General features: G+C 37.3%; 1 protein-coding gene across 1 annotated transcript in view; it reads left to right on the plus strand.

Annotated features, from left to right (window-relative positions):
- Window positions 1-22,813, plus strand: part of LOC126165849 (kinesin-like protein Klp98A) — a 385,655-nt gene that overhangs the window by 304,475 nt on the left and 58,367 nt on the right. Inside the window, exons 13-15 of the mRNA XM_049920354.1 lie at window positions 5,800-5,889; window positions 12,800-12,973; window positions 19,911-20,060. Of these exons, the coding sequence (XP_049776311.1) occupies window positions 5,800-5,889; window positions 12,800-12,973; window positions 19,911-20,060 (414 nt within the window). The remainder of the gene's footprint in view (window positions 1-5,799; window positions 5,890-12,799; window positions 12,974-19,910; window positions 20,061-22,813) is intronic.

Raw genomic sequence — 22,813 nt, forward strand, 5'->3', positions numbered from 1 at the left:
TCGAAACTCGGGCGGAGAAAAATGCTCGTCTTCCAATTTTTTTTTTTTTTTTAATTTTATTTACTGACGCAGAGGTTTTGGCGCCAGTATTTATCTTTGTGCCTACAAAGGATGCCTGTGTAGCGCTACATATATTCGACCGCAGAAGTTAGTTGTGGCGGCACCTATCAACATTTTTCAGAACTTCCGCTTGCTTTGCACTCGATTCTAAGCCGCAGGCGGTTTTTTGGATTACAAAAACCGGAAAAAAAGTGCGGCTTAGATTCGAGTAAATACGGTAGCTTATTTGCAGTAAGGCAAGTTGACAGAATATTATAACTGATTTTAGTACTGTTGACAGCAATTCCAAACTTGTATGTTACTGTTTCTTTTTTTCTTTTTTCAAATTGTATTCAAATTCTATTTTCAAATCTCTTTATAAAAAATGTAAATTTTTGCTGAAGTAGATAATGCTCTTTGTTTTTATGTGAGTGTGTACTCCTAACAGTTGATTGTTCCTGATGGATAGCCTTTAATAATAATAACAAGGAGGAGGAGATGGAAGAGGAGGAGGAAAACAGGAGTGGGTGAAGGATTATTGGGTTGAAAAAATTGATGTGGAATAATGGAGAGGACAAAGAAATTCAAGAAAAAAGATTAGTAAGAGGATAGATAAGTTCATCAGGATGCAGGAAGATAAACATAACCAAATCTAGTTCTCTATGGTAACACGTTACAGTGATTATTCCTTAGTTATTTAGGAGGTTTGTGTGGTATCTTGTGTAGTAATTTAATATGAGCAGAGGAAGGGATCAGGGATGAAATGAAAAAGTGCTTCAACATGCTGCTAAATGGAGATGGGGAGAACACAACCATCAATGACTGTAGAGTAATTAATGAAGTCCAAACCAACAGACACCCATTAGCATGGCATGAGGCAGAAACAGCATTAAAGAGCATGCAGAATGGAAAGTCGACGAGCTTTGATGATCTCAGGTCAGACATGATAAAGGCAGTTGGAATATTAGGCTTAAATTGGCTACATAGAGTGTTATCAGTGGTTTGGAAAGAAAACAAATCCCAGAAGATTGGAGTAAAGGAGTCATCACCACTCTGTTCCAAAAGGGCAATTGATAAAAATATGGAAATAACAGAGGCATCATGCTGCTGTCACACAACCTGAAGCTGTTAGAAAAGATTATAGAAATGAGAAATAGAAAAATAGTACAACCTTTGCTTGAGGAAGAACAACATGCACTCAGGAAAGACTGTGGTACTGTAGATCTTATTTTTGCAGTAAGAATTCTAACAGAAAAGCACTGCGAATATGGAAGACATCTTGTGATTGTGTTTGCGAGCACCAAAAAGGCATATGACAGTGTTCCTGGAAACAGGATATGGGAATGTTTGGAAGACCTACAGGTGCCAAAGAATGTAATTGATGTAGTCAAAATTTGTACGAAAAGTGTTACAACTGTGTCCAAATAAGCAACGGATGATCAGAATGATTTGAAATGAAGAGAGGTGACCCGTCACCACTCCTGTTTGTCATAGTAATGGAAAAGATTATAAAATCTATCAAGAAAGTAGACAGCACATCAAATGCTCTGGTTTTTGCTGATGATTTGGTAGAATGGGGAGAGACAATCTGAAGCACAGAAGAATTTTAATGATTGGAGCAACACATTCAAAAATTTTAGACTAAAAATAAGTGAAATAAAGATAGTAGAAATGACCACCAACAGGCAAGGAACAGCCTCAGATACATTTTTAGGAGGAGTCAAAGTAGGAAGCATGATCTCAAATACGCCATTAAGTGGGAAATGCTCAGCAGGACACATAAAGGCATCTTCTCTGGGATGATAAAACCCCACGAAAAGCAAAATCGACCATGTACCACACCTATTTCGAACCAATCCTAACATACCTACCGTATTTACTCGAATCTAAGCCGCACCTGAAAAATGAGACTCGAAATCAAGGAAAAAAAATTATCCCGAATCTAAGCTGCACCTGAAATTTGAGACTCGAAATTCAAGGGGGGAGAAAAATTATAGGCCGCATCCCCAAATCGAAACAAAGTTGGTCCATTGTAATATGAGACACAATTTAGGTCGAATGAATGACGATACAGCTACAGTAGTTTGGTTCGAGTCGTAAGCTTAGCAGTTAAGCTTTACCAGGTAGCCATTGATATATGTCACGCGCTCTGTCCGTATTTATATGGGTACCCTTCCTTTTCCATGTGCTTCGTCTGGTTTGAATTGATTGCTTATTTTTATTTGATCTGATAAGCGCAGTTTTCTTTGTTATAGGTGTTTATGTCACTCTAAGTTGAAAATGCATTACTGTACTGTGTCATGCATTGTTTGTCGCATTCTGATAGTGTGTGTTTACGGCCTGTTGCCGCTCGCGGCATGGCTTGCTTTTGTGCGCGCTACCGCCTCTTACAATTTAAAAAAAAAAAAAAAAGGGGGGGGGCAAGAAACTGCTATTCATTGTTACTTACACTGCTGCTTTCTTTGATAATGATCAACAAGAACCAAATAATAGACTGCGTATGATAGAAGATGTTCTGAACAAGAGTTTAGCGAAAATTTTTCTCTGTTTGAAAATCTTTGCAGGCACCTCTTTAGTACATTACATTCTACACAGACATTAGAGTCATCTTAGATTTAAAAATCTAGTCAATTGCCGTGCTTCATTTCTGACTGTATCACTATTAAGCATAAGAATAATACGAATATAAACATGACATGATATGTATATTCTTCCGCGTTTGCTGTTGTCTCACTCTAGTTTCATAGTTTATTAGGCAGACAGGATTTAAATGAGATAGCAGCAAACATGAAACAATACATGGCAAAATGTTTATATGCGTATTATTCTTATGGTGACGAGAATACTGCGTGCGATTCACAATTTATAAAAGTTCCTATTAGCAACCATCTCTTCTCACAGATAGGAGAAAATTCAGAACGTAGAGTTGACCATATTGACAAACATCCCAAACAGTCTTGCCAGTCGGATTTTCGTAGTACATTGAAATGCTGCTACATTCAAAGATGAACAATGTGGAATTTGTATTTACTTCGTTGGATAATGTATGAAAATGCAGTGGTCGAAACTCGGGGCGGAGAAAATAGCTCGTCTTCCACCTTTTTTTAAAAATTTATTTACTGACGCAGAGGTTTTGGCGCCAGTATTTATCTTTGTGCCTACAAAGCATGCCTGTGTACTGCTACATATATTCGCCGGCAGAAGTAAGTTGTGGTGGCACCCACCAACTTTTTTCAGAATTTCCGCTTGCTTTGCACTCGATTCTAAGCCGCAGACAGTTTTTTGGATTACAAAAACCGGAAAAAAAGTGCGGCTTAGATTCGAGTAAATATGGTATTTAAAACATGTACCCCACTAAACAAAGACCTCATCAGAATTCAGGCAACAGAAATGAGATTCATTAGAACTATGAATCAGACAACTAGAAAGGACAAAATCAGGAATGATGTGAACAGAAAAGTAGCTGGTATTGAGGTTCCTGTTACCAGTGTCATAAAGAAACACGGGCTTCAGTGGTATGGGCACACACATAATGAGAATGAACACCCAAAGACCTGCCAAAAGGTATTTCAAGCTGAGCCTTGTTGGAAGAAGACCACAGGGAAGATCAAGAAAATGCAGGATAGATACTATAAGACGCGATGTGGAGGAGAAAGGACGCAAATGGGAAGCTATCCTGGAACACAAGACATATGAAGACTGAAGGAGATGGCGAGTGTTTGTATGCCACACCCAGAAAACTGGAGTTGGAAAACTATGATGATGATGATGATGATGATGATGATGATGATGTGTGGTATCTTGTATGTGATGGGCACCATTGAATTGCAAAGCAGTTTTCACTTTAATGCCCTGTGCCCAAAATTCTGTGACATTTATAAGAATCACAAATCAATATTTATCACTCTGTGTATTTCTCTTCTTTCACTGTTGAGCTCTACGATCTCTGGAGTTTTTCGTATTTTCATCCATATATAAAGTATACTGTTGTTTTCAACTAGGAGCCCGTCAGAGCTAAAAATCGAAACATGATGTGGCTTGAACAGTGAGACAATTTTATTTATTCACAGGTTATAATAGAAAGCTTTCTTGTGTCACAATTTCCCCTTTTGTCATATCATTTGTTAGGGCTGGGATACTCATTGTGGCTTGTGATGGAAAATCCACAACAATATCAAAACTTTATGAAAATGACAGTGATGGAGATGGAAAAAGTATTACTTGTAAATGGATCAAAGATTGCCAATCTAGATACTATTATGGGTAAATCCATTAGTGTTAAAGATAGACAGCTTGTGACACTAATATTTCTAGCTTCATCTATGTTTATTTTCTTCAATATGTAGCAAAATAACTGTTACAATAAAAGAAAATTACACTAATTTCATCTTGGTAGTCATAGACGTATGAAAGCCAGACAGGGCAGGTACCTGACAAATTAAGCATTTCCAGACATACCTTTATTTGAAAGTTCTTACTTGTATTTAGGGAATCGCTAGTAAATTCCTGACGGTCTGTTCTTCAACATCCAGTATAATAATATAATCAATAAATACTGTGTTGTATAAAATTACAGATACATCTGTATTACCTGAAGTTAAATTGGAATTTTCTGAGTTCCAAAATGATTACTTGCAAACACAATTTAATTTGTTTTTCTGTGTTAATTACTCTATGTTATTAAACTATTTTGTCTGGTTCCTTCAGTTGTGGGTGTTCTGGTAAATTTCTTCTGCCGATGTGTTAAAATCTCTAGCCACATCAGCCAACAAAATTTGCATCCTATCTCAGTTCCTGCAGCCCAGTAACTGTACATTCCACAACACTGGCCATTCCTTATACAGATTAATTAAATGTACAACTTTTTCCTGGGTCATCTTCCTGGCAGCTTTCATCATTACTTTTTCTGCCTAGACATTGGTGACATTCACTCACAGTGCTTATTCATCAGAACAATAGTTTCAACTGTTCTGCCAATTTGGGTATACTTTCATAGAATGGCTAATGGCTTGTTGCTGTGTTAATGTGGCACAGTAGGTACTGCACTAGCCTATATTATCTGTCTATGATCTGCATTGCATAGTTTAAGTCTAGAACTTTTGAAATAGGCTAATTGCTTGTGCTGTTCATCTATGAGCTAAAACTGGCGATTTCTTCACTAATAAACTTACCATGACCACATATTATGACTCAAAACAAGTAGTTTATTCAATATGTGAATGATTATGACAAAATATATTACCAAGATGTGGTAGTGTACAAAATGTGAAATGCCACACAAATCTGGGATGCGGTATGGCCTCTCAGTATTGTCTGTGTATTCTCAGCTCTCCCAACATTTCTGGTAAAGTTTTTCTTGTCTCTTGAGGGATAGATGTTGCCATCTACATGAGAGGTCTAAACTGACAGAGCGTGACTATCTGAGATCTTGTCTCCTACTCAGACACTGTCGGCGAGCTAACTCGTGCCCTTGGTTACATGACACATATTACCCACAAAACCTCTCAGAGCATGAAAAACTCTCATGTTTATATCTAGCTTTACTCAAAAAAGCTCTCTTAGAGAGAGGAACTGACACTTGTATGCTTAGCTTAATGGTGCTCCCCGTCCACTCAATAGTGAAAATGTAAAGCTGTAAAACAAAATAGAAAAAGTCAGTGATTCACAAACAATTTCAATGGCTTTGACATATGTTTGACATGCTACTGATGACTTGAAGCCACAACTCACATTTTTTAATCGCATTTATTTTTGTTTTAGAAAGAACAGGCTGAACGTGAACAAGACTGGGAACGTGAGCAGCGACGTAAGAGAGAGGCACTTGAGGCAGCCCAGAAGGCATTAGAGGAGGTTAGATAACATTAATTGGCATGTCCAAGATAACTCATTTGTCTCTTTCTTTCTGCCCTTATTTCTTTTCTCTTATCATCATATCGTGTTTTTGTAATGTCTGCTCTTAATTTTTTCTTCACTTGTAAACTTTTTTACATCTGTAGCTGCTTACAGTTCAAATGAATTAATTTCTTGTCCAGAATACGCAGCATCTCAATGCAAGTTCCAAAACTTTAGTACTGGTTTGGAAAGCTCACTTTATGACAGTCTTTTCGTTGTGCCTGTCTGCAACTCAGCATCACAACAATAATTAAATATACAACAAAAGTTATTGGAATATTAAAGAAGGAAACTCATGCTTATAAAATTCATTAGGACTTTCCATTTTTAAAAAATCACAACCGGTTTTTTCCCCAGTGCCATAATACAGTGGTATCTACATAGCATTTAACAAAAAACTACAACAGAATTAGTCAAATGGGGAAGAACATAGCAGTAGGCATCATCAACAAATGTAGTACATAAATGTTCAAAACAACTTGTCCGCACATGTCATAAAGACAAAAAATTAAAAAATAATGTAATGTGGACTTGTATAATATTAAAATAGGTATATGTTATGTAAACTAAACTATGTTGCAAAACAACTTGTCAACCTTAAGAACACCATAATGACATAAATATTGTATTCAGTCATTTACAGTCTAGGAAATTGACCTATGTCACATGAAACTTGCATATCAGACATCTTGAGAGAATATAGAATGACTGCTGAAGTGTGCAAGGAGGTTGTACGTAAATAAATAGGGGAGAGCAAGTTACAGGGAGGGCCTGTAGGGGGCAGGTTGGTAAGTGGTGAGAGGTAAATAATGAGATAAATAGATAAAATGCTTTCAAAGTAAAATGAAATACAGAAAAAATGTTATTTAAAAGATGAATGTATATGCGTAATAAAAAGACATGTAAAAAGTATTATTACAAAAAGAGAAATGACAGCAGACAATTGCCAGAGATCTAGGAAACCAACAATGCCAAACAAATGGAAGCAGGAAAGTGTATCTCCATATGATATTTGTTGCAAAGTCGTATTTCAACATAATTTAGTTGACATAACATACATGTATTTTAATATTTTATGAACTCGCACTATACTACTTTTTAATTTGTTGTCTTTATGAAGTGAGTGATTGAGGTGTTTTGAACTTTAATGTATTGAATTTTTAGATTTTTTAGATACATAATTTTATGGAAGACAATTCACCAAGTAGCAGAGATGTGGAGTCATCAAAAAAACACACACACACACACACACACACACACACACACACACACACACACACACACACACACAGAGTTCGCATGCCCACACCTCTGTGTGTGTGTGTGTGTGTGTGTGTGTGTGTGTGTGTGTGTGTGTGTGTTTTGTCTATTTTCGAAAAAGCCTTGTTGGTGGAAAGCTCACTTTATGACAGTCTTTTCGTTGTGCCTGTCTGCAACTCAGCATCACAACAATAATTAAATATACAACAAAAGTTATTGGAATATTAAAGAAGGAAACTCATGCTTATAAAATTATTTGTGTCTTGTGGAGGGTTCCGTAGTTATGGTACTATTTATGTACCAGGTGTACAACTTTGCTTCCGCCGTTTTCCCCAACATTTGAGGCTTTAATAAAACAAATTGGTTACACATGTATCATTGTATCATTCAAAGTATTTTCCATCGCTGGCCACTACTTTCTCCCATGTTTCGGGCAGTGTACAAATCCTGTGTCGAAAAAATTGTTCATCTTTTGAAGGGATCCACGAATCCATCCAATTTGTGACTTCTTCATGAGATCGGCAGTGTTGGTCAGCCAGGCCATGCGTGATTGAGCTAAACAGGTGGTAGTCAGAGGGAGAAATGTATGGAGAATACGGCGGGTGGGGTAGGACTTCCCATTTTAATGTTTCCAAGTACGTTTTGACCTCTTTTTCAAAGCGGGGTCAAGCGTTGTCATGCTGCAAAATCACTTTATTGTGCCTCTTGCTGTGTTGTGGCCATTTGTCTTTTAATTGCATTCGATAATGATCACCTGTGATTCTTTCACTTGGTTTTAACACTTCATAGTACACGACGCCAAGCTGGTCCCACCAAATGCAGAGCATGATCTTGGAGCCATGAAAATTCGGTTTGGCCATCAACATGGAAGCATGGCCGGGATACCTTCATGATTTTTTGCATTTAGGATTATCGTAATGAATGCAATGTTCATCCCCGGTCACAATTCTTTGCAGAAATCCCTTCCATTTTTGCCTCTGAAGCAACTGTTCACAAACACACAAATGCTGTTCAGCATCTCTTAATTTCAGCTCACACAGGACCTGAGTTCCTTCTTTCTGAATCATGCCCATAGCCTTGAGATGTTTTGAAATGGCTTGCTGTGTCACTCCCACTAATCGGGCCAATTCTTCTTGAGTTTGACGTAAGTCTTCACTAAGCAATGTCTCCAATTCTGCATCTTCGAAAACATTCTCTCTTCCACCACTATGCTGGTCTGTGACATTAAAATCACCGTTCTTGAAGTGTTGAAACCAATCACGACACATTCTTTCACTAATATCATGCTTACCATACATACTTGAGAGCATTTGATGAGACTCAGATGCTGTTTTCTTCATATTGAAACAAAACAGTAACACCTCCCACAAATGATGAGAATTAGGCTCGTAAATGGACATTTTCAATCAAGAACAACTTTATGATGCAGACACAAATGAACAAATGTTTGAATGAGGTTATGATGACCGAGGTCCGAGCTAACCACCTGACATCGGTGATCTGTTTCTTTCAACCACTACTTATCTATAAACTGCAAACCACCATGTGGTTCATGGCAGAGGGTGCATCACATTGTACCAACTATTAGGGTTCCTTCCTGTTCCATTCATATATGGAGCACAGGAAGAATGATTGTTTGAATGCCTGAGTGTGCAGTAGTTATTCTAACGTTATCCTCATGATCCCTATATGACTGATATATTGGGGGATGAGTATATTCCTACAACAATCATTTAAAGCCTGTTCTTGAAACTTTGTTAATAAACTTTCTCAGAATAGGTTATGGCTGTTTGCAAGAGTCTCCCAATTCAATTCCTTCAGTATCTCGATGACACTCTCCCACCAGAATTTGAAAATGCTGAAGGAATTTGCCTCTCATGGAGCATAATTGCTTGCTATGTAAAACAAAAGAGCATCAAAGAGAACAGTGGATGTCAGTAATTGAACTTGGCTATAAATAGTGGCATAAGACCAACAATGGCTCACAATCTGGTTGGAGTCTACACAATGAGTACGTGTAATAATAAAACTCGCAGCACCTGAAGAAGCCAGCTGGGCCAGTTGTCAAAAAATTATGCAGAAAATGGAAACAACAACTCGTCTGAACACCCGGAAGCTCTCGTTTCATTATTATTATTATTATTATTATTATTTGTCTTATCTGTCAGTGTCATCAATTATAGCTAGCTGCCTGTCATTATCACTATTTTGCCCCCCCCCCCCCCCCCCTACCCCCCCTCTTCATGATTCTGTGTATTGGTTCTGGGTAGAGTTCTTGTACATGGAGACACTGAACAGCAGTAAATGAGTACAAAAATAGTGTTGATCACTGTAGTTCAGATATCACACTTCTTTCATCAGAGCAAGCACTTAAGCCCATTCTCTCTCCCTACCCTCCCTCCTCCTCCCCCCTCCCCACTCCCTCCCTCGATGGCTGGCCATTTCACATGTATTGAGGGTGGGGCGGAAGGGGGAGGCAGTTGAACTTTCTTATAATGTCGTTGGTTATAATGACGACTCGCAGCTCAGCTGTAACATTGTGATTTCTGTGTTATGGCCATATTCCTCATAAGGAATATACTTCTCATCCTTACTTACAACAAATGTATATATGTGTACCTTGTATATAAAATAATTTTCAGCCTCAGTTAGCAGTATCATTTTCCAGCAACCACTGCACTGTAGAAGGAAATCTGTTGTCGTAATATGGGACCCTGGCATATTCGTCTCTTTTCCCTTCATCAACGATAATTGTAGTACAGATTCCTCACCTCATTGTTATCCTAGCACATCTGTGCTATGGTAGGGGTGACATCACAGAACTCATCAACAGTACATGTGATGTCAGTTTCTATAAAAATTTGATACAAAGTGCAGGTGTTTTAGAATAGTATGTTCAATAATAGAAAAATTTTAACGGTGGAAGAAAAAGTGAAAGGGATTCAAGAAATCGATAATGGAGCTAAAAAGGTTGACTTATGTTGTCAATATGGCCAAGTGATTTGGAAGAACAAGGATAAAATTTTTACTGCATTCGAACTAAATGGATCTAAAATTAAGTGGTTACAAAAACCTGAACCGAGTGATGTGGATGAAGTCTGCTTAAATCATTTAAGCAACAGAGAATCATCAATGTACCAATTTGTGGACCTCTCCTTATGGTGAAAGTGGAAGAATTTGCCAAGAAATTAAAAGATGAGGAATTTGTGTGCAGCAGTGGATAGATTGAAAGATTCAAGCAATGCCATAGCATTGCTTTTTGCAAAGTGAGCAATGAAGCCAACAGTGTGAATACTGGAACAATCCAACTGCGTGGCCTAGAATTTGTGAAGGTTATGAAGACTGTGACATCTTTAATACAGACGAAATTGACATTTTCTTTAAATTGATATCTGACAAAACTCTGAAATTCAAGGGCGAAAAATGTGTTGTCAGCAAGTTCTCTAAATAACAAATAACTGTTCTGGCTTGTGCTAATGTAGGTAGAACTCAGAAGAATAAATTGCTCATGATAGGTTAATAAAAAATTCTAGGTGTTCTAAGCATGTAAAAAAATCTGCCAGAGCATTACAATGGTAATAAAAGTCCTGGATGACTTCTGAACTCTTTGAAGCAGAAATAAGGCATTGTGATCGGGAGCTTAGAAGTCAGAAAAGGAAGATATTGGTTCTTGTTGAAGACTGTTCATTACAAGGTCTGAAAAATATTAAGCTTCTTTTAGTTCCTGCAAATACAATAAGCTTATTGCAGCCCATGTACCAAGGTGTAATTAGGAGTCCAAATTGTCACTATCATAAGCTCATGTTACTGAAAATGATACAATTCATTAAGGAAAAAGCAGGCTTATTCTGTTACACTAATGGGTGTGATCAGATGCATACCAAAGCTTGGAGCTGGGTCACAGCCAAAACTGTCAAGAACTCTTTCTGTGATATGGGAATCACAACTGAAGGAATAAGTGCTGCTGAAATTGAAGACACATTTGATGACACTGATGGTCTGCCACTATCTACATTGCTGCAAGAAATCAACTGTGATATTCTCAATCAGTACAACCATGAAATATATGCAACATTAGATGATGACTTTGTTACAACCGAAGCACAAACTGAAAACGAAATTGCAAATGAAGTGAAGAATCAGGGTCACAGTGACCATGAAGTGAGCAATGGAGATGAAGAAGAAGAGGAAAAAGAAAAAAATAAAGTGCCTATTCCTACTGTGAGTGATGCTTTAAAACCCATTAGAATTATGATCATGTTCTATGAAGTTAGGGGACAAAGCAGTGAAACTGCAAGTGAAACAATGAACGTAAAATTTAATTTAGGAAGTGCTTATTGGGTAAATAGACAGCAGACTAAAATGACTGATTACTTCACTTCTAAGTAAAGAAGTTTGGTGAGTACTCGACATACTGCTGTATATACTGTATTCATGTAGACTTAAGAGTGAATACTGTATGTAAAATAAAACAAGGCTAAATAAATTAGTTATTTTTGATTTGCCGTCACAATAGGCTGAAAATATGGATCTCAATTACAGTGACACTCATTTATAACAACATAATTTTCAAAGTCATCTGAATATTGTTATAGCCAGGTTCCACTGTAATTATTTATGAGTAAATATGTCACTCTAACTTTAAAATGTCTTTGGCACAATTTTGAAGTACACAATGAGCTGTTAAAAGAGAAACAAATATCAACATGCACAGAAATGACATTAATTTCTTGTCCCTCTAATATTCTGGTTCTAAGTATTGACATTTAAAGCTTAGTTGTGCAGGCCTTAGAGATAGTATGTTGCCCATATAATTCATAACTCTCTCTCTCTCTCTCTCTCTCTCTCTCTCTCTCTCTCTCTCTCTCTCTCTGTGTGTGTGTGTGTGTGTGTGTGTGTGTGTGTTTTATTTTTACCACAAATAATCCACAATTCCATAATTGTCAGTGGAAATTATCTGTTGTCCCTTTCCATCTCCCAATAATTATGTCTCCTTTCCTTGACACACTTTTCATCTTCCCTCTAGTGTCACATCATTTCCCCCCCTCCCCACAACTGTCAGATATAATGATCACTCATCAAATGTTAGTGTACCTTTGTGTCCTTATGACACAATCACAAAAGTGTTTGACAGTGGTTCTGATCAGTCAGTGTTTATCATCAGACTAAAGCACCTACTGCAAGCAGTGATGTAATGTTCCCATTCCCCTTTCAACGTAAGTATACTTATGTTGATAACACAATGGGAATGTCACATCACTGCTTGCAGCATGTGCTTTAATCTGAAGATGAACACTGGCTAGGCAAAACATGGGATGCATTATGAAATGATAGATTGTATCATAATGAAATAAAAGAAGATAATCAAGCAGCCACACATTTCCATTGAAATATGTCATTTTTTCCTTCCATTCATTTATAAATCAAGTTATTTTCAGTAAAAAAGGAGAATGTTCTTTAAGTTTGATGTTGCTTATCATGTATCATGTATTTTTGTCTCATGATTTTTTTTAACACAGTGTCTCAAGAGCGTGTATTTGTTTTAATTCTAGCTTCAAGTTCAATGTTGTCAACAACTCTTTCAAATGCGCTACTTTGCTTTGTTCAGGAGCGTCAACAAATGGAGCAGGATTATGAACAACAACGTCGGAAGTTGGCAGAAGATTGGCAGCGGCTAGAACAACACCAACAGGATGACTTAGCTGTCCTTAAGCAGAAGGAGGCAGAATTATGTAGGAAACGTGAAGCCCTAGAAGCAGAGAGAGCATTTTCAATGTCTCAGGTATTGTTCAATTTCCTATTTCTGCCATAAACAGATGTATAGAGAACCTTCTGAAATGAAAAAAAAATTCATTGAACTGTGAAAATAACCTATATTGTGGCACTTCGACACTTCAGCTAAAGAAGCCAACAGTAGCTAGTGAACAATATATTAGTTGTGTTCCATTTCACATCACAAAACAATGGGATTAAAAAGGTAAACATGCAAAGAGAAAATTCTTAAATAACTAATTACCTCTTATTGAGTTTAATCTTGCAAGGCTGCCATAATCTCACAAATTTTAGGCATAATTCACAGATGTCAGTTTGGACGTTTTTATGATTTTTCCATTATTTTGTTGCATGTTTCCTTATTAATGTGCATGCAGTTGTAGAAAAAGGAATTATTTTATTTTAGCTATAAAGATATCATGCTTCACTCCTGCTTTTTATTATGTCAGATGTAGTTATGTTACCATGCTAATTTTTGTACATGAAAAATGAAGTACAAATTTCCCTATTGTTGTCTGTTTTGGATTATAGTTTCTATGCTATCACTGCAATAGAAGAGCCCTTTGCATGTTAAAAGATATCTCCTGTTATACAGTTCTGTACAAAGATATGGTGTAAGAACAGAAAAACTTTTAATTTGCATATAGTTATCATTTTTACATTTTTGGTGCCAGTTTTATTCTGTTGTGTTTGTTTACTTTTATTTTGTGTTTTCTGTTTTATACATATTGATGGCAGAAGAGGTTTATGAAAATGGTGTGTGTTACAACTCTGTGACAGTCTTAAACAGATCTTACGTGTATCTGCAGTGTTCCTCTGTACAGCTCACCTTATTAGACTAGAAGTTACCAACATATATGATTGTCTTGATGTATTACCCATACCTCTGTACACAAATGCACAGAAAAATATATCACCAGCACTGAAGAAATTTGAAGTTTATCATTGACTACCTTGTATCAAGTCTTACACTGAAAAAAACTTCAGAAACAAACATATTTGGAATTGTATTTTTTTGGCAGTGTATGTTTTATCTAATAAGGAAAATGTTTTATAAATTAATCAAAGCACCATAGTCTCACAACATTTTCATCAAATAAGTACTCCACAAGCCACCATGTGGTGCGTGCTGAAGGGTTTCTTGAACCACCACTGGTCATTTCTTTTCCTGTTACACTCACAGGTGGAGCAAGGGAGAAATGACTGTCTATATGCCTCTGTATGTTCTCTCATTTCTCTTACCTTCTCTTTGTGAAGTACATCGGCAACAATACAGTTGTTTTGCAGTCAGCTGAAAATGCTGGTTCTCTAAATATTTTCAACATGAAAAGAACATCGTCTCCTCACTAGGGACTTCCATTGCAGTTCAGGAAGCATGTCCACAATACTGACTTGTTGATCAAACCGGCTGGTAACAAATCTAGCAGCACAACAATGAATTGTTTCAGTGTCGTACTTTAATGTGACATGTTGGGGATCTCAAACACTCATACATGCTTAATAATGTGTTGCACAAGCGACCTGTTTGCAGTCTCCTTTATAGATGAGCTACATTTGCCCAAAATTCTCCCAATAAATGGAGTTCAGCCATTTGTCTTCCCTTCTATCAGCCTTACATGGTTGTTCCATTTCATACTGCTTTGCCACATTATGCCTAGATATTTGGAATCTACCACTCCTCTCCTACAAACTGAGGTTGACCAACCTTCTTAATATCCCCTAGCCTTCACCATTGCATACTAGAGCAATGACAACTCATGATCAGAAAAGCCAGCCACAACAGCACAGTGCTCTCAACGTCTCATCTAAGGCCCTCACCCATCCTGAATTATCGATATTATTCAGGGGTCTTACTTTCATCTGCAAATGTGCATTTGCTCATGCTGCTTTGGTTAAGGACTTACTTTTCTTCACATGTAATGTTGGCTGAAAGTATCACTTTGCAACCCAGTCTCAAATCCTTTCCAAACCTGACACTGGAACCTGCCTTGAACAGTTCAGACCATGATCATCCTTGATCCACCACTGCTACCTCAAAATTGCCCCTTCCAAGCCTTTTGAGAATTCTTAACATCCAACATTGTTTCACCATCTTTCAGGTTCCCACAGCATAACCATAACTTGTCTACTGCAAAACTCCAGGCCGTTTGTTCTGTAAAAACTGATGAATCCATCATTATCCTCCCAGAGACAAGGCCTATACTACTCCGGTACTTGATCGATTGGAGTATGTAAGTGAGGTTTTATGCCAGGTTTGTGACACTTCTCCATATAGCGTCTGCCATCAAGGTCCCATCCCTGTGGTACAAATGGATCTAAAGTCCTTGCTTAAAACCATAGGCCTCTCTCAAGGACTAACACCTCAATCTATAGAACTTCTTACCCCACCCAAATGATGGACCCCCACCTTTTACCAACTTCCTAAGATCCACGGACATGATCTCCTCAGCTGTCCTATAATTTCTGGTTTCAAAGCACCCACTGACTGTATCACTGCCTTTGATATCATCATTTGCAACCTATAGTACAAAGACTCTCCTCCTACATTAAAGACACCAAATATTTCCTAGCTAGTCCAAAATCTGTGCTTGTCCCACTCCCAGCACACAACTTTCATATCATCATTGATGCCACCTCTCCTATACTAACATCCCCTTGTTGACCTCGTCCTCACTGAGTGTCAGCTGCACAAAAAGAAATTGCTTACATTTTGATAGTTGACATCCTTTCCATTTAAAATGTTTTCTTCCATGCAGCCTTTGGATTCAGTTGCAGACTCTTTACAGCAATACACCCCCCTCCCCCCCCCCCCCATTCCACCCCACAATATCCTGTTCAGATGCTATCATCCTTCTGCAGCAATTTCCCAATGCAACCACCAGCACCACCTCTACCACCCTTGTAATATGTGAAACATATACTACCATAGGGAGAGCCACCTGTGAAACAAGTCATTTACCCACCTTCTACATTGGTAAACTACCACTGAGTTGTCAGTTAGGCTGAATGGGTGTAGAGAGATGGTGTATACTGGTAACACACAATATCATGTTGCAGAGCACGCTGTAAAGTATGAGAGTTGTGACCTTGGTGCCTGTTGCACCACTCATGCCATTTGGATTTTCTCTCCTGTCACAAGTTTCTCAGAAATTCCTGAATGGAGACTGGCATTAAAACATGTACGATGTTCTTGCCGCTCACCAGGTCTATTTACTATATCTTATTTTCTGTCATGTCTATTCATCCCACCTGTGTATCGTATACAATGCACTTAGCTTTCCACTCTTATTGGCTCATGTACAATGTTTTTACAGTAATCTCTGTCTTGCATATTACCCTATCTTCCACCTTTCAGTTCTCAGGTTTTCAAATCTCATTCAGTACAGGCACCAACAGCCAGTCTTTCATTCTCATCCTGCCCAATAAGTCTTCATTGACAATGGGTTCTGTGCGACTTTTCCATAACTCTCCCCATTTCCTAAACCTCATCAGTCCTTTCCCTTTGTCCCATTATTCTACTGCACTTTCCTGGAGAACTACTGCTGACATCCTTCTCTCTGATGGACACCCACTGTTGAGGATAATGTACTGTGTTCTATTACTTAAGAAGTCTACAAGAGATTCACATATCTGGGAACCTTTTCTGTACGCTTGGACCTTTGTTAACAGTCTGCAGTGGGGCACGATGTCAAATGCTGTCTGGAAACCTAGGAATATGGATTCTGCCTGTTGCCCTTCACCCGTGGTTCGCAGGCTATTGTGAGGAGAGGCCGAGCTGAGTTTCATATGAATGACGCTTTATAAATACATGCTGATTTGTGGACAGCTTTTCCATTTCAAGAATATGTGTGACATTCAAAATTAGACTATGTTCAGTAATTCTTCAGCAAATCAAAATTAAGAATATGGATTTGTAATTATGTGGGTCTGTTCTTTCACCCTTCTTACTTTTAGGTGACAGCTGCACTTTTTTTCCATTCGCTTTGCTCTTTGCAGAGGATGAGATATACGTGATAAGTGCAAGCTAAGTAAGAGTCCAGTGCCGTAGAGTATTTACTCTCTGTAAAACTGAATTGGGATTCTGTCTGGATCTATCAACTTACTGGTTTTCAATTCTTTCAGTTGCGCCTCTACATCAGGGTTACTATGTCCTCCATACAGGAGTCTGTGCAATGATGAAATGATTGTATGTTTGCACAACCCTCCTGCACGAGTGATTTCTTAAATGTGAAATTTAAAACTTCAGCTTTCCTTTTGCTGCCTTCTATTGCCACACCAAACTAAAGCCTTCGATTAGCTTAGTGATTTTATGTAGGACCAGAATTTTCTCTGTTTCTCAGCAAGATCTTTTGCCAAGGCATGCTGATGGAAGTTGTAGTATGCTTTGTGCACTGATCTTTTTACAGATGAACAAATTTCTACTGATTTTTGCCTATTGACATTTTCACATTCATTTTTGAATTCAGAGCGCAACTGTCTGTGCTTCCTTAGCATTTTCCAAATTTTGTTAGTAAACCTTGATGGGTCATTTCTGTCCTTAATCCACTTACTTGGCATGTATTTCTCTACAGTGCTATTTACAATCAGTTTTAACTTTGTCTGTACTTCCACCTTGTCCATTATATTGGAATTAGGTGGTATCCATTCGTTGTCTACTTAGGACTGTAATGCTTGCTTGTTTGCTGTTTCCAATATAAATACTCTTCTAGCCTTCTTGGTAGATTTGTTAACTTCAGTAACCATTGTCATTATGATGATATCACAATTTCTTATCCCTGTATCTATACTGACACTGTCCATAATGTCAGACACATTTGTAGCTATAAGGTCTAAAATATTTCTATTGTATGTGGATCACTGAAGTAGCTGCTCAAGACAGTTTTCAGAAAATGTGGTGAGAACTACCTCAGAAGATTGCCTGTCCATACCACCTGCAATGAATCCATAAAAGTTCCACTTTATACTCGATAGGTTAAAGTTTTGTCCAAGTAATATTGCACGATCTAGGTATTTCCACACTGCTGAGCATAGACCTGATTTGAATGATTCTATTACTGTTACAGTGGAATTCCCAGTATAAACATCTGACGATCACCTTGCATTCACCTAGGCCAATCACTAACTTCCAGATAAATTTGCTCTCAGGCTCAATTTTGACCCTAACAAACACAATATTTTCGTCGACTGCAATGAACACTACCACTACTGTGGCATCTAATCTGTCTTTTCAATATACATACCATGCCTTGTTAAATACTTTGCATTTCATCAAGAGTTAGTTCTGTGAATAATTTGAGTGTGACAACTTTCCTGGAGGGCAATAAATGTGGGAACTTTGTTACGAATTCTTCGGAAATTTATTGTTAAAGTTTCGACTCTCAAAGTGACTTTCCTTCATGTGCAATCTGATTTCACTCTGCATATTGACTGTCATGTGTTCATCGGAGGGCTCATCAGAACTATCTCCTAGACTAAAAAAAGCCCCATGTCCACTCCACTCTTAATCAATGGAATCTTTGGATGAGGTCCTCTGCTCTGCTCCAAAGCAAAAGGACCCCAATAAATTTTGGGCACGATACTGCAAATTGTGGGCTTTGCTTGCACCTCTTGAGGAAGGCCAGCAACCTTTATCACTTCTCACAGCTGCCAGCACTAACTGAAGGTGGCCCGAAATGCAAGTGAGAGGTGTCATTGGTACCGACATGAGCCGCAACTTGCAGATGGCCGCGCCATGCACCCTTGATAGCTACAGGCAGTGCCTTCTCCACATTGGACTTCTTTCCAACCCTGAATGCTATTTTACTTGGGGCTCCATAATGTGCCTAACATTGGACCTCCCAATTACACATCAGTGAAGTCTTTCAGAAAAATGCAGTTTCTGAAAAATCAACCCATCAATCTTAAGTAATTTTTCTTGTTCAGCTCTACCAAAATTGAGTTTATGAGCACTAATATTGCTTTCTCTGTGAATAATGCTTTATGGAAGCCAGGTTGAAAGGTTGTTAAAAGGTTCATTATGATTTAGTTTAATTTTTCCAAAGATTGGAAATCTATAGCACAATGACCTTACTTGAACCAGCAGTCTCAAAGTGTAATGATAACTAGGTAAATTGATGAAACAGCGTTGGAACTACCAACCAAATCTTACATGACTGATTTCAGATTTCAATGCCCAAAATTGTTTATAGTGTCAGGAAAGAAATTGATTCAGTTTAGTGGTTTGATAGATGGGGCATGAAGAATCCAAGAAGGGAGGCACAGGCTGCCCTACTATCCATTGAGTTTTTGATACTTACTACCTGCAGGTAGAGGAAGCAGACCCCACACAGTAAACAAACTGCTGTGGGGAGACTAGCAGCGCAGCAAAGAAAGCTACTTTTGCGTCTCTCATGCAATGTTAGCAGTATGCAACTCATGTAAGTAACAACTGTGAATTTCAGTAGTTGAAGGTAACATCTACAATGAGTATGGAACTGCTTCATCCTTCCCTTTGGAAGCAAATAAACTTTCAGTGCAAGATGACATTGACTATTACTACTACTACTACTACTACTACTACAGTGTGACACGTAGTATTGTTGTTTTTGGAGCCATAAGGCTGGTAATGGCTAGATGCAAAACTTTAATATTCTGAAGTCAAAGTTGTCTGACTTCTACTTTTTCAGAGAGAGGGAGCTCAAAGATCATGACAAGTTTGACAGATAGTGGGGAAATTTGTCCTGAATTCTGTTGGTAACTTCTAGTAATTCAGAAATATGTCATGTCCAGTATGGGGAGAATACAGTCAATTCAACAAGTCATCCCTCTTAACTCATATTTACCTTGAAATATAGGGCATCTATGTATTTCAAAAGACTACCAGAGCCATTCTCCTCATCTGCCATCAAATAACTGTAGTACTCATTTTTGCTTGATTGATTAGACTGCTATAATGTGCATGCTGATAGGTTGAGAGTGAAGGTAAAATTGTGTCAGCTCTTCGGGAAGAACTAATTCGCCAACGCAGTGAACTGGAGGCTGAAGTGATACGGCTTCTCACAAACTGCTTCACAGATAACAACCTATCAAAGGATAAGGTGTTGGCAGTTGCACAGAAGGTGAAGTATGTTTTGGACTGTTTTGCTAATCATCTTAATATGCATTCTGATTGCAGCTGTTAGTTTCACTTTATTTGTTGTATTATTGTGCAATAATTTTGGAGTTGGGTAATTACCAAGTATCTAGATCTCTGGAGACAATGCATTTGTTGGAGCAGGGGGCAAGGGTACGCTGGCTGATTTGTGACAAATACATAATCTACAAATATCCAAAATGGCTTAAGACAAAAATTGTATAACAGTTACAACAAATAAAGTTAAACTGACAGTTGTAGGCAGAATGGATTCATTTAAGGGGGGTAGGACGTCAGACTGGCCGACTTGGAGCAAGAGAGGCACCACAGGACATTTTATTTTGTACTGTCTATACTTTTACAAATAAATTCATAAAACTTTGTCAGTATGGCCAGGAAGGATTCAGGATTCACACTCATAGCAGTGGAAGTGCAAAAACATAACAAAATAAATTTTTTTTAGATATGAAATTTCATCATTTTTTTCACTTACTGTTGGCTGCATTTGTTGCTATAGGTACATTTTTCTTCACAAGTAAGAGAGATTCTTTGATGAATTTTGCACTTCATACAAACCATACTTACAGGTGTATGAAACGCTAGAATTTTCCAAATCTATTAAAAACTGTGGTAAAAATTGAGATAATTAACTACAAAATTTGGTTTTCTTCTAAACATAAAGTTTAAAATGTAACAGCTCATTCATTTTTTTCATAAATTAAATAGATTCTAGAGTTTCAGACACCTGTAAGTACGGTTTTTATGCTGCACAAAATTCATCGAACAGTCTCTCTTACTTATGAAGAAAAGTGTACCTATAGCAACAAATGCAGCCAATAGTGAGTGAAAAAATGATGAAATTTCACATGTAAAAAAAATTATTTTGCTATGATTTTGAACTTCCACTGCTACAAGTGTGAATCCTGAATCCTTCCTGGTCATTCTGACAAAGTTTTATGAATTTACTTGTAAAAGAATAGACAGTGGAATTTAAAATGTCCTGTGGTGCCTCTCCTACTCCAAGTCAGCCCGTTTGACGTCCTACCCCTCCTTAAACAATTCTCACGGGTGTGGACTCAAGTTAAATGAAAAGCACAGTTGACCATTAAGGTGACACTGAAAATGATTTTTCCAAAATAAAAATAAAATAATTGTGTGTTTGATGCAATAATTTTAAAGAGGTGCGGTAGCACACGGAATATGCTAGATGGGAATTGTGTGGAAGGAGGAAGGGACATTATGATGTACCCTATGTAATTTATATTTTTGATTATGTCATTGTTTTAGTTTTTATCAAATTTTAACTTACATCATAGATGTCTATGCATTTATTCACAAATAATACTGGATTGCAAACAAGAACATCAGAGGAGTAAGTTTGAAGTCAGAAATTGATTTTTGAGAAATGGTTTGCTGAATGTTGTTCTACAGTTATCAGAATTTAATCACATAGAAGCATTAATTAAAGAACTTGCATTATTAAGAAGCAGTAGAAATGTATGAAATGCATTAGCATTGACATTTGTAACTGCTCAGAGTAATGGTTAGAATAGTCATAGTGTTTTATCAACAATGGAAGCACTTAGTGGTTCAAACCAGAATGTGTTCTTGTAGCTATGTGGAACAGTCACACGTTAGTATCTGTTGTGCCACTTAAATCCAATGTAGAAGAAAAACACAGAACTGGAAACGAACGAAACTAATCATGAGAAGCACAGTCATTCCTTGTGGCTATATTTTACAAAATAATTTTTATTATTCATCATTGAACATACTGCCAGATCATTAACCATTCTATACCAGGTTAATTTTAGATGGTTGTTGTTGTTGTTGTTGTGGTCTTCAGTCCAGATACTGGTTTGATGCAGCTCTTGTAATTTTAGATGGATCCAGATACTTTTGAAAAATTTTATCAAAGTCTGTAAGACCTCTTATTCTTTGCTAATGTTTTATTTTAATTTTTGCTCACAAAATAATATGAAATACAAAAGATCAGCATATATTTATTCAAAAATCCAGAAAAAACACATAGTCCTTACTAATTTTTATTTTTATTTTCATTCTCAAACTAATGTGAAATGCAATAGATAGGCATATTTGTATTAAAAAAAAAATCAAGCAAACCTTATGTTCTTCACTCTTTTTCATTTTTATTTTCACTCACAAAAAATATGAAGTACAGTAGATAGGAATATTTGTATTAAAAAATCATTGGGAGAAATTACATTTGCGGTCTCGATTCAGTCTCTTAGTGTTAGGTTCATGTAGGGATCAGTTTATGTGAATAGTGTCTTTCAGGTGGGCAGCCATTAATCCTGAGTGATACTTGTTCTTCAAAAACAAAAATCATTTTTGAAATGAAATTTCACAAATATATGTGGATCCAAACATAGTAGCCAGGTATATGGCTGATTATTTTTGCAATTTTCATATTTTTCTGGGACATGTTTATTCCAAAATTCCGCAGCAGTTGCAGTTTTACACATCTTCAAGGAAATATCTTCCTGCGAGTCTGTTATCTTCATTTGGAGTAAAGGCTTTGGAAGACAGAACAGCTTTGTAGCCACATCCGTCCATTCTGCCACAGGAGAAACTTCAAAAGATGATTTTAAGAATTGTGCAGCTTCTCTATCTATGAAAAGTCTTAGAATCTTGCTGCAAATTCCTTCCTAAAAGCTGACATAAAATTTGAGAATACTGAAATTTTCATTTTAGAATTATTTTTATATTCAAAAATTG

This window comes from Schistocerca cancellata, chromosome 1, assembly GCF_023864275.1.
Source record: "Schistocerca cancellata isolate TAMUIC-IGC-003103 chromosome 1, iqSchCanc2.1, whole genome shotgun sequence".
In the NCBI taxonomy this organism is placed as follows: domain Eukaryota; kingdom Metazoa; phylum Arthropoda; class Insecta; order Orthoptera; family Acrididae; genus Schistocerca; species Schistocerca cancellata.